The sequence below is a fragment of the Hemiscyllium ocellatum genome, chromosome 39 (assembly GCF_020745735.1).
Source record: "Hemiscyllium ocellatum isolate sHemOce1 chromosome 39, sHemOce1.pat.X.cur, whole genome shotgun sequence".
Lineage (NCBI taxonomy): Eukaryota > Metazoa > Chordata > Chondrichthyes > Orectolobiformes > Hemiscylliidae > Hemiscyllium > Hemiscyllium ocellatum.
Genome location: NC_083439.1, coordinates 14,972,378 through 14,985,030, shown reverse-complemented (window position 1 = coordinate 14,985,030; position 12,653 = coordinate 14,972,378). Strand labels below are relative to the sequence as shown.

General features: G+C 51.2%; 1 protein-coding gene across 1 annotated transcript in view; it reads left to right on the top strand.

Annotated features, from left to right (window-relative positions):
• Nucleotides 1-12,653, top strand: part of LOC132834190 (cytosolic carboxypeptidase 4) — a 248,579-nt gene that overhangs the window by 70,875 nt on the left and 165,051 nt on the right. The window contains exon 14 of the mRNA XM_060852856.1: nucleotides 6,865-7,013. Within this exon, the coding sequence (XP_060708839.1) occupies nucleotides 6,865-7,013 (149 nt within the window). The remainder of the gene's footprint in view (nucleotides 1-6,864; nucleotides 7,014-12,653) is intronic.

The window sequence follows — 12,653 nt, the reverse complement described above, 5'->3', positions numbered from 1 at the left end:
GTAACCGCGGAAGAGGGGCAGGCAGTCGGCCCTAACGACCCCCTCCACGGCCCGCTGCCTGGACCTGTTTATGGCCAGTTTGGCCAGGCCCAGGAGCAGACCCACGAGGAGGTCTTCAGACCTGCCCTCCCTCCTCCGCACTGGGTGCCCGAAGATCAGGAGCGTGGGACTGAAGTGCAACCAAAAGCAGAGGAGAAGGTTTTTCAGAAAATCAAAAAGGGAGTGCAAACGCCCACACCCAACATACACATGGTCCACGGACTCCACAGCGCCACAGAACAAGCAGTTGGGCTGGGAGTCCGTGAACCACCGCAATCTGCGGTTGCAGGGGACTGCTGCGTGCAGCACCCTCCACCCCAGATCCCCGAGAGAAAGGGGGAGGACTCCTGCGTAGAGAGCCCTCCACTGGGGATCCCCACCGCCTGGTGGCAAATGGGCACGCCAGGGCGTGTCCGGGCGGTGGATGAGGGAGAAGAGGTGGACGGTGTGCAGCAGCAGTCTGTACAGGACCCGCCTTTTAACATCCTTGAACGGGACAAAACTAAAATTACGGAGGCGGCTCAGGTTGTGGGGCACAGGCTCCCGCGGGAAGTACGGGACCTTGGGGCCGATGTGAAATTCCGTCCGGGCAGGGGTGAGCGCGGACGGGATCCCACCGCACGCCTGAGCGTCCTCCAACTGGTGCACTACGTCGGGTCTGAGCACCGCCGTTTTAAGGCGTTGGATGCCGGTGGCCACGTACCGGACGTCTACCGCTGCCCTGCTCGCTATGTCTTGCGGCAACGTCCAGCCCAGCCCCCCGGCACCCAGCACGTCCCCGACCCTGGTCACCCTCGCCGCCACGGCCCTCCCCTCCGACAGCCACTCGAACCCGCGAGCACGGAGGTGCGGATTCCTGAGCAACGGCTCCCTGACGACAGCCGCTACTCCTGCCGGAGGGTAGGCGCGACGCGATTCGACCATGTTCCAGACAGTGATCAGGTCCTGGTAAAAGACAGGCAGCACCTTGAGGGCGACCTCCAAACCGTCACGGTCGACGAACAAGAGCTGCGTGTCGTAGTTGAGGTTACGCACCTGGCGGAAAAAATACGTCGCCAGGGCGCACCACCTAGGAGGAGGCTCGACGTAAAGGTATCGCTGCAAGGTCTGAAGGCGGAAGGTCGCGACCTGGGTGCGGACGCACACCAGCGACTGACCGCCCTCCTCAATGGGGAGACTCAGAACCTGCGCAGCGACCCAGTGCATCTTTTTGTCCCAGAAGAAGTCGACCAACGTTCTCTGGATGTCAGCGACAAAGCCAGGAGGAGGGACCAAAGTGACCAGCCGGTACCACAGCATGGCGGCCACCAGCTGGTTTATGACCAGCACTCGGCTCCTGTAAGATAGCACTCGGAGCAGTCCTGTCCAGCGGCCTAGGCGAGCCGAGACTTTGGCCTCCAGCTCCTGCCAGTTGGCCGGCCAGGATTCCTCGGTCGGGCTGAGGTAGACCCCCAGGTAGAGGAGATGGGTGGTACTCCAGCTGAACCCCCGGAACTCCTCCGGCAGGGAATCCACCCGCCATGGACCCACCAGTAGCCCGGAACATTTGGCCCAGTTGATCCTGGCGGAAGACGCCGCCGAGTACACGGCCTGGCACTCGCGCATCCTCCCCAGGTCAGCCGGGTCGGTGAAAGTGAGGAGCACGTCGTCGGCGTAGGCCGAGAGGACCACCCCCGCGCCCGCGCCGCGCAGAACCAGCCCCGACAACCTCCTCCGCAAGAGGCGCAGGAAAGGCTCCATGCACAGGGAATACAGCTGGCCGGACAGGGGGCAGCCTTGACGCACTCCTCTCCCGAAGCGAAGGGGCGCCGTCAGGGACCCGTTAACTTTAACCAGACACTCTGCGGCGGCGTACAAAAGTCGGATCCGGGCGACGAACTGCGTCCCGAACCCGAATGCCCGCAGAGTCCCGAGCAGGTACTCGTGATCGACCCTGTCGAACGCCTTCTCCTGGTCGAGAGACAGGAAGGCGCTCGGCAGACCAGCCCGTCGACAGAAATGGATCAGGTCCCGGACCAGATGGACGTTGTCTTGTATCCTCCGGCCCGGGACCGTGTAGGACTGGTCCGGGTGAATCATGTGGGCCAGCACGGAAGCCAGGCGAGAAGACAACACCCTGGCGAAGATTTTGTAGTTCGTGCTGAGGAGGGAGACCGGACGCCAGTTCTTCAACGAACGAAGGTCCCCCTTCTTTGGCAGCAGGACGATGACCGCCCTGCGCCAAGAAAGGGGCAGCTCTCCGGCATTTAGACACTCCCCCAGGACCTGTGCGTAGTCGCTCCCCAGGACGTCCCAGAACGCCCTGAAGAACTCCACAGTCAGCCCGTCCAGCCCCGGGGATTTGCCCCTCGAGAGCCGGTCAAGGGCGCCGGTCAGCTCCTCTAAGGTGACAGGAGCGTCGAGCCTTCCGGCGTCCTCCGGGCTGAGCTGCGGCAGGTCCTCCCACAGAACTCTGCGAGCATCCTCGCTGGACGGATCCGGAGAGAACAGGGCCGTGTAATAGGATCGGACGTGGGCCCTGATACCCTCCGGATCCGAGACGAGGGACCCGTCGTCGGCCAGCAGCACAAGGAGCTGCTGACGGGTGCCGCGCCTTTTTTCCAGCGAGTAGAAGAAGGGGGAACCGCGGTCCAGGTCCTGGAGGAGCTGGAGCCGCGACCCCACGTACGCGCCCCGAGCCCCGACGAGATGCAGGTCCCGGAGCGCGGCCTTCTTCTCTTCGTACACCCCGCGCAGGGCCGGGTCCGCGTCGGGCTGACCGAGGCGTGACTCCAGGTCGAGCATCTCCCTCTCCAACTCCCCGATCCTGGATTTCCGCCTCTTTGTCGACCCCCTCGCGTACTCCTGACAGAAGACGCGGACGTGAGCCTTGCCCACGTCCCACCATAGCCTCAGGGAGGGGAAGCTTCCCCGCTTCCTTCTCCAGCCGGCCCAGAAACGACGAAACGAGTCCCGGAACCGCTCGTCCTCCAGCAGCAGGTTGTTAAAGTGCCAGTATGCGGAGCCCAACCTGGCGCCGAACGGAAGGAGTTCCGCCCACACCAGGTGATGGTCCGTGCACGACACCTGCCGCGTGGAGGCCTTCGGAAAACAGGAGGCGTACGCCCGCGAAACGTACAGGCGGTCGATTCTGGACGCTCCGACCCCAGGCCTCACGAAGGTGAAGGCGATGGAGTCAGGATGGAGATTCCGCCAGACGTCCACCAGGTCCAAGGACTTGACCAAGTCCCCCAACCTCCTCCCCGACGCCGAACTCGTGCGGGCACCGCCGTGGTCCCTGTCCTCGAGGACGCAGTTAAAATCTCCCCCAAGGACGACGCACTGGTTCTCGTCGATGGAAGCAAGATGAGCGGACACTTCTTCGAAGAAGCTCGCTTGCCTCAGCCCGGCCAGGGGAGCGTAGACGTTCACCAAGTGAAGCACCGCGCTCCCCAGCCGAACCGTCAGGTGAAGCAAACGGCCTGGCACTGGCTCCCTGACCCCCAAGATCTCCGGCTGAAAATGCGGGGCCAACAAGATAGCCACCCCGCCAGATCTGCGGGTGAGGTGACTCATGTAGACCCCCCCTCGCCACTCCAGGAGCCAGGTGGCTTCGTCTCCCGGGGTAGTGTGGGTTTCTTGCAGGAAGCACACCGCATACCTCCCGTCCCGAAGGACCGAGAGGGTCTGGAATCTGCGCTGTGACTCCCTGCTGCCGTTGATGTTGAGGCTGGCTATAGTTGTCTCCATGTCGGAAGTATAGTGCAACCACCACCAGTACACACAGTTAAACTACGTACATATTTACTGGGAGGACGAGAGAGGGGCACAGAAGTCCCTCGCCCTCACCAGGAGTGCTCCCAGGAAGTTCCTGACTCGCTTTCGCTCGTTAACGTCAAGCCCGGGCGCCTGGCGCGCAGCGTGGGCCGACCAGTAGACTCTTTCGAAGGAGCTCCAGCGGTCGAGCGCCAGTTGGGCTCTATCCCGGCGACTCCGAGTTTCCTCGACAAATTCCCGGAGTTCCTCGAGGGGGATGAGGGGGAGATCGGTGGGGGGCACCTGGGACTCGAAAATGTCGCTGGAGACGGACTCCGTGTCGTCCCCGGTGTCCGCCACCGATCCAGAGCCCTCCTCCGGGAGGTCGCCTTCGGTCACCGACCCCTCCCCCACCGAGAGGATGGGGGCTGGTCCGGCACCGCCAACTGGCCTCAAACCTCCAGTGACCCCACCCCCAGGGTCACCTTCCGTATCTTCCTCGGCGCACCCCTTCCCGGAACGCCCCGAGTTCGGGTCGCCGGGCGGCAGAGGCTCGGGGCTCCGCTCCTCTCCCGACACCGGGACGCCCGGCTCCTCGGGGAAAAGGTCCTCCCCCAGGGCCAAGGCCCCCGGAAAAACAGTCTGGGAGGGAGGAGCGAGGATAACACCTTCCTCCCCTCCACCGCTCGACGACCCAATGGTAAAAAGAACGCGGCCGCCTGCACCATGGCCCGTGACGGTATTAAAATCCTCCCCAGGGGCTGGAGGAGTTATGGCGGTGGAAGGCCCGGCTGTCGCCCCTGGGGGTTTGGGCAGGTCAGGCCATGGTGCAGGACAGTGGGGAGACACCGTCGGCTCATCCCCTGGAGAGGGGCAGCGCCGCCGGCGCGCTGATGGGATTTCTCCCCCCTCCAAGGGCCAGTGCCTCTTCCCCAGAGAGACAGGGGGGAGTTTATGAGCCTTCTCCTCCCCGCCCGCCTTGGTGGTCATGGGGCCCGAGGTCCCTCCCCCCAGCCTTTCCCGGAATATGATTGGCTGGGGGAATGCAGGGGGCGTGGCCAGGGTGGGGAGGGTCAGCCATGTCACTTCCTGCCCCGCCCCTGGTATATCAGGTGATGGCGGGCGGGGCAGGGGCCCAGTTCCCTCTTCAGGGCCCAGAGACATGGTCACTGCCAGGGGTGAGGCAACGGTTGTTCCCCCAGGTCAGTATCAGGGTGTGGCAGGGTTTGGGCTCAGGGGCCCCTTGGCCAGGTGCTGTAGCCCCACAGCCCCAGGGGTTTCTGTGACAGGGCGGGGGTTGGGTTTGGGGGTCAGGGTTTCTGCACTGGGGCAACGCTGGCACAGTCGCAGGGGCATTGTTGTGCCAGGGCAGGGCAGGTGGTGGGCTAGGTGTAGGAGAAGGTGATAGGGTGGTCGCCCCGTGGGCAGGCCTGGCGTGTTGTGTCTTCCTGAGTGCCTTCCGGCCGGCTGGACGCTCACCCCTCTCCTTGCCAGAGGAGGAGGCAATGGAAGTCTCTGGCTTAGCCCCTGCTACTGGGGCTTGTGGTGTTGACTTTGGGGAAGGGGGAGTGGGTGCGGTGGCACCACCCTCAGCCATTGGTAGGGGCTGGGCAGCCTTTTGGGTGGGGTAGTTTTTCTAGTGTGCCCCAATTCATGGCACAGCACGCCATCCACCGTCCAGAAGACACGGTAGGCCGTGGCCTTGTGGAGGGGGGTAAAGGAGCCCTCGGTAAATTCCTCCCAGGCCAGGCAAATGAACACCTGGCATCAGAAGGAGTGTACTTGCCGGAGGGCAGGGTCCTCAAGAACGAGCAGGAGCGGTTGGACACCTGATCGGATCTCCCCCAAGGTGTTGAGGTGGGGAAGAAGGAGCTTGTTGGCAATGAAGGGCGGGATGTTGGAGATCACGACCCTCTGAACCATAACCTCCAAAGGGTCGATGGGCAGATGTGTCCCGCCTACAGTGAGCACCCTCTCCACGGCCAGGTGGACCGCCTGCTCGGTCTTCAGGAAAAAGACGGCCTACCCGTACATCCTGCCAATGGTCAGTGGGCCAACCACACTAGCCATGTCCTAGCTGCAGGCCTCGATGGTCATGTTGGGGTGGTGATAGGCCTTGACCCACAGGTGTTTGGTCAGGTGCCTGGGGAGGGGCCCGAGGCGAGCCCCAAATAGAGTCCCAGGCAGCGGTGATGGAGGCAGGCCTCAGGCAGCAGCAGCAGTGGAGGCAGGCCTCAGGCAGCACCAGAGTGAGTCCCAGGTAGGCCCCTGGTTGCAGCAGTGGGGGCAGGCCTGGTTGGAGGGGGAAGGGGAGGGGAGGGGAGGGGAGGGGGGTGGTTGGTGGTCACCAAGGTAAGTCCCAGGCAGCAGCGGTGGAGGTCCTGGGAGGGACCCAAGGCGAGTCCCAAGCAGCAGCAGTGAGGCAGGCCCCAAGCAATAGCAGCTGAGGCAGGTCAGGGTGGGGTCCCAGACAGCAGCAGTGGGAGTGGGCCCCAGGTCAGCAGCAACACTCCCTTGATCTGGGTGAGGCCCAGGCTGCAGTTCTGAAAACAGGCCCAGGACTCAAAGTTGTTCCTGTTCCTGTCCAGGGACAGTCCCCTTCCCCTCAGACACAGTCAAGGAGGAAAGTCCTTGCACGCACACTGATCCAACTCCCTCAGAGCCAGCTCTCAGAGAATAGAACCTCTGACACTCCTGCTTATCTCTTTCAGCTGTGGCTCCCTGATTGGACCAGATTAACAACCTCAATCAGGGAACTCATATTCTATGAGGTCCACCTGGCTGACCTCATTACAATCACCACAGTAGCAGAGGCATGGACTGTCATGACATTTAAGACATATTTGCATGATCACGTGAAAGGCAATAGTCTTGAGAAATGGGATTTGAGCAGTTAAGTGCTTGATAACTGGTGTGGACATGATGGGCTAAAGGGTCTCTTTCCATGCTGTACGATTCTAAAATATACTTATAACTTGAGTGAGGAAATCAGGTGCGGAATTTACCATGATGTTATTAAATTGTGAAGCAGGCTTGAAGGACTGTATGGCCGACTCCTTTATTATCTTTGGATTTCCTATTCTTGTCTAGGTATGAATATGATTTGATTATGAATGCTGACATCAACACAGAGCTTCAGCACCAGTGGTTTTATTTTAAGCTCAGTGGCATGAGAGCTGGAATCCCCTATCGATTCAACATCATTAATTGTGAGAAGACCAATAGTCAGTTCAACTACGGTAAGAAACAGAGATTCTGGACACTGGGGAATTTGGTATCTTAGACCCATTAAAATAATTTCAAGTCCAAAACTGTATATTATTACAAGTAAGTTTGGAAGTGTGAATAAATTCCTCTCTTCTCACTCTTGAGGTTACTGTAGCAGTGTTTTACATTTTTAAAAAGATAGTTTTTTTTAACAATTGCTAATACAAATGTACACACTGTCACAACTTAACAGGGAAGAGTACATCAATAATTCCGCCTCACTGTTCCCAATAAGACCACAAAGATGATTAATTTGCCTGACTAACTATATTGGACAAAAGAAATTCACCACCACCTGCAAGTTTCCCTCCAAGCCATTCACCATCCTTCAGGATTGCTGGGTCAAATTCCTGGAATTCCCTCCCGAACAGCATTGTGGGTCTATCTATAGCACATGGACTGCAGCAGTTCAAGAAGGCAGCTCACCACCACCTTCTCAAGGGAAACTATGATTGGGTAATAAATGCTGACCCAGCCAGCATCGCACATCCCGTGAGAGAATTTTTAAACATTCATTAGTAATAGAAAATAACTCTTTTCAATATAACATGCTAAACTTTAAGTGGCAGGGAAAAGAAAGAATTATTAATTTACAATTGTGCTGTATTCCTTTAAACTGTATTCCTTTAAAGGCTCCAAATACAGACAGACAGAGGCAGACACACACACACACGTGCACATTCTCATGTAGGAAGACAAAAGACAGATGATTTTCTGGATGGGAAAGAACTGTACGTCAGGAAAAAATTCTGATGATGAAATGTCCAGATCACAAGTTTGGATTAACTTGTCAGTAGCTTTAGGTTTTTAGACTGATATTACTACAAGATGATGGTTGTTTTTCACTTTGATAGACGGTCCAGTGGACCTTGATCTTTTATGGTTAGAATTCTTCATTTTAAGGTTTCTATGTTGTATTGTCTTTTCATCACATGGAGAGTGAGATGTTTTCAGTTGCCCTATTCCTACAGTTTCATAAACCTCAGCTTGACCAATCCAAGCTATCATCAAGAAGTATTTCCTTAATTCACAAGCTCTCAATGCTACTGTCTCAAAGTATTTCCCTCACTGCTTTGATAAGCAATATTGTTTTGCATAGCTAAATATATGCACCACTTGATTTTTCAAAGTTCCAAAAGCATCCTGATATTTTAGAAATGCGGCAATGTCTAACTTCCATTTCAGTCTGCAGCCTGAAAAGAAAAAATGTGTGGTTTGTGTGGTCAATGTATTAAAGCTACAAAGAGTACTCTCAACAGATGTCTCCTGAGTTAGTAAGATAATCATGTAGAAGGTAAAACATCCTGTCACCAATTTTGCAACATACACACGCACTAGCAGGTGATCAAACTGGATAATTTGATTTGATTTGATTTATTATTGTCACATGTATGGAGATGGAGTAAAAAGTATTGTTTTGTGTTAGCGAGTATTGAGAAGATTTGTAGCTCAGGTTGAGGTTTTGGATGTAATTTTGCTCGCTCAGTTGAAAGGTTCATTTCCAGACGTTTCATTACCTTACTAGGTAACATCTTCAGTGGACTTTATGCAAAGCAATGCTGAAAATTCCTGCTTTCTATTTGTGTTTGGGTTTCTTTGGGTTGGTGATGTCATTTCCTTTGGTGATGTTGTTTCCTGTGGTGAAGTCGCTTCCAGTTCCTTTTCTCAGGGGGTGGTGGATGGGGTCTAACTCGATGTGTTTGCTGATAGAGTTCTGGTTGGAATGCCATGTTTCTAGGAATTCTTGTGCATGTCTCTGTTTGGCTTGTCCTAGGATGGATGTATTGTCCCAGCCAAAGTGGTGTCCTTCCTCATCCGTGAGGATACTAATGAGAGAGGGTCATGTCTTTTTGTGGCTAACTGGTGTTCATGTATCCTGGTGGCTAGTTTTCTGCCTGTTTGTCCAATGTATCGTTTGTTACAGTCCTTGCATGGTATTTTGTAAATGATGTTAGTTTTGCTCATTGTCTGTATAGGGTCTTTCAAGTTCATTAGCTGCTATTTTAGTGTGTTGTTGGGTTTGTGGGCTACCATGATGCCAAGGGGTCTGAGTAGTCTGGCAGTCATTTCCGAGATGTGTTTGATGTAGGGGAGAGTGGCTTGGGTTTCTGTATGTGTTTTGTCTGCTTGTTTGGGTTTGTTGCTGAGAAATTGTTTTGTGTGCTCACCAGTCACATCAAACCTTACTAAAATACATCAGGGCAATAGAACAGGATACAGAAACAGTGTACGAAGATGCAGAGAAAGATCAGGAAAAAGCCCAAAAAAATTCAAGAAGGGTAATCAGAGTGAGGGGAGTTGGAGGATGAATTGAAAGAAAACATTCACCGTTCTTTGATGAAGAAATAATATGTAGAATTGAACAGTACTGCCAAAGAAAGAGTGGAAGTGAGTCATTATTCTTGATGTTCCCACACGTTTCTGGATGTCTCTGCTTTTCTTTAGAAAAAAGCCACAACTTGTATCATGGTGTTCATTGGAGATGTTTCAATGTGTGAAAACCTTGCCTCAGTCCACAATGGGGACAATCCAGTTTGACAGAAATGACCCATTGTCGGAGTTCTCCTGTTATCCTTTGATTTAGATGAAGAGGGATTCAATCTCCTGTTTGCGTCACGAGCTTCAGTGTTTAAATGTTTGTACCAGCAAAAATACAAATGAAAAATCTCACCCAGAGGTACCAGCAGCCCTCATTCTGAGCTAGACATTTTAGATGATGAAGTTTAATCCCCAGGTCATTATCCCATGATAGTCTTTTCCATGTGTCAGCCTGAGCCATTCTTTTTGTATATTCCTGTCAGTTCAGCTGCTTATAAATTGAATGGTTTTGTCAGACATTTCTAAAGTGTCCCAGATCTTTTATTAACAATTCTTATCTCTCAACCCCAAAATCCGAGACTTTGGTATCAGCTGATGGGGTTTTCAAAATCAATGGTCTTTATTTTATATTGTCATGATAATATGCAAGATCACAAATGTTTTGCTTTGAGTAATGCTTGCACGCTAATGTTCTGCTGTAATTTTAAAAAAAGCATTGCAAAGCTCCAATTAGCCACTTAGTAATCCTTCAGCTGCTATGATCCTTGTTTCTGCCTCTAAATGATGCTGATTAGGGTATGTCCCTGGAGCTTGTGTGGGGGGATAATGACAGAAAGATGCAACATTTATTGCTGGAATTGGAAGTGGGAGCAGATAAAATTTCCATTGCATCATCTTCCTGATGAAGAGCTTATGCTCGAAATGTTGACTCTCCTGCTCATTGGATGCTGCCTGACTGGCTGTGCTTTTCCAGCTCCACACTTTTTGACTGCAGATTTAATGCCATTAGTCCATATCTCTGGTTAGATTTAGTTCAGTTTAGTGACACTACTGCCCCATTCTCTTAGTAGCCACTCTATCTGGCTGTATTGATTCCAGACATGAATGACAGATTTTCAGTCCAAACTGGGTTTCTGCTGCAATTTTGTGATACGTAGTGTCTAAATCATTCTTCAATGATGCCAACACTGCAACGATACTGAAATTGCCACATTTGTTTTGAGGTAAGTCTAGAAGGGACACTGCAGCCACACTTTTTTTTATGTCTTGAATATGGGCATTTTTGCCCTCTGGAAACACACTTTATCAAACACGTTCCCTTGTTCAGTTGCTAATCAGAGCCACCGAGGCATTGCGATATGTTCTATTTATTACTTGCAGTGCCCTGGCTTAAACATTGCAAATGCTCATGCCACAGCTCTTGACAATATCATGACTTGCATCAATCTTCCAGCCTGTGTTGTGGGACCCTGTCTCAGACCAGATTACTTGGTAATTATGTCACACCTTCGTGCACTGAATACCTGTTGCATCATCTAGGCTGCACACTATTCGGTTCATCAATCTTGAGTAATCAAGCAGTTCACTCAATTGCGCAGTGGGAAATCAATATGGGACTTCTGTCTTCTTTTCACTTGTCAGTTCCTTGTCAGAAATTAGACCAAAAAATGATCAGCCTATTCAGTCTGTATCAATTACTTCTCAACACATACATTGTACATTATTTGTTTGTGGGATGTGGGTGTTGTTATTGAGTTGGCATTTTGATGGCCATCTCCTGATGTTGATGGTGAGAGGCAGCCTCAGACTGTTGCTTCTGCTGTATAGTTAGGCTGTTCCAGGATTTCATGACAATGAGATAGTTCCATGTCAGGGTGGTAGGTGATATGAAGAGGAATATGGAAGTGATGGTTTATCCTTGCTTGTGTAATTGTTCTTAAATTATAAATACTATGAGTGTAGTGGAGGGGGTTAAAGGTAAGGAGCAGAGAGAATAAGCGGGGTTTTGAGAAAAATGATTTTTCACCCAGAGGGCATTGAATTGAATTAGCTTTCTTGTCACATCTACTCAAATGAGTGCAGTGAAAAGATTACAAATCACCACTCACAGCGCCATCTCAGGTTCAAAGGTAGCTAGGTACAGCTTCTTCAGTCACAGATTAGTTACAATGGAACAATGACACCAACACATGGAGCCATCTTAGGCACAGAGTACCCAGGTACAATTCTTAGTTACAGAACAGAGAAATGAAGAAAAAACAAGTGACATTACAGCTATCCCCAGTGTAAAAATGCTACATTACAGTTACACCCAGTTTAAAAACATTACATTACAGCTATACCCAGTCTAAAAGTAATACATTACAGCTACACCCGGTGTACAAATGTTACATTGCAGTGACACCCAGAATAAAAACATTACATTAGAGCTATACCAGGTATAAGAACATTACATTATAGCTATACCCGGTATAAAAATGCTACATTACAGCTGTACTCAGTATAAAAATGTTGCATTACAGCTATTCCAGGTATAAAAACATTACATTACAGCTATCCCCAGTATAAAAACATTACATTACAGCTGCACCCAGTATAAAATTGTTACAGTACAGTAACTCCAGTATAAAAACATTACAGTACAGCTATCACCAGTATAAAAACATTGCATTACAGCTATCCCCGGTATAAAAATGTTGCATTACAGCTAAAACCACTATAAAAACATTACATTACAGCTATCCCCAGTATAAAAATGTTACATTACAGCTATACCCAGCCTGAAAAGTTACATACAGCTGTCTCCAGTATAAAAATGTTGCATTACAACTACACTCAATTTCGAAATGTTACATTACAACTATCCCCAGCATAAAAATGTTACAGCTATCCCCAGTATAAAAACATTACATTACAGCTATACCCAGTATAAAACATTACATTACAGCTACACTCAGTATAAAAATGTTACATTACAGCTACACCCAATTTTAAAATGTTATATTACAGTGATCCCCAGTATAAAAACATTACATTACAGCTATCCCCAGTATAGAAATGTTACATTACAGCTATACTCAGTATAAAAAATTTTGCTTTACAGCTATATCTAGTATAAAAAATTACATGACATCTATCAGCGTGAGAAACTAATGAGCAACATTATATTACAGCTATACCCAGTATAAAACATTACATTATGACTATATCCAGCATAAAAATGCTACATTACAGCTGGACCCAGTTTAAAAACATTACATTACAGCTAACACCGGTCTAAGTCGTTACATTAC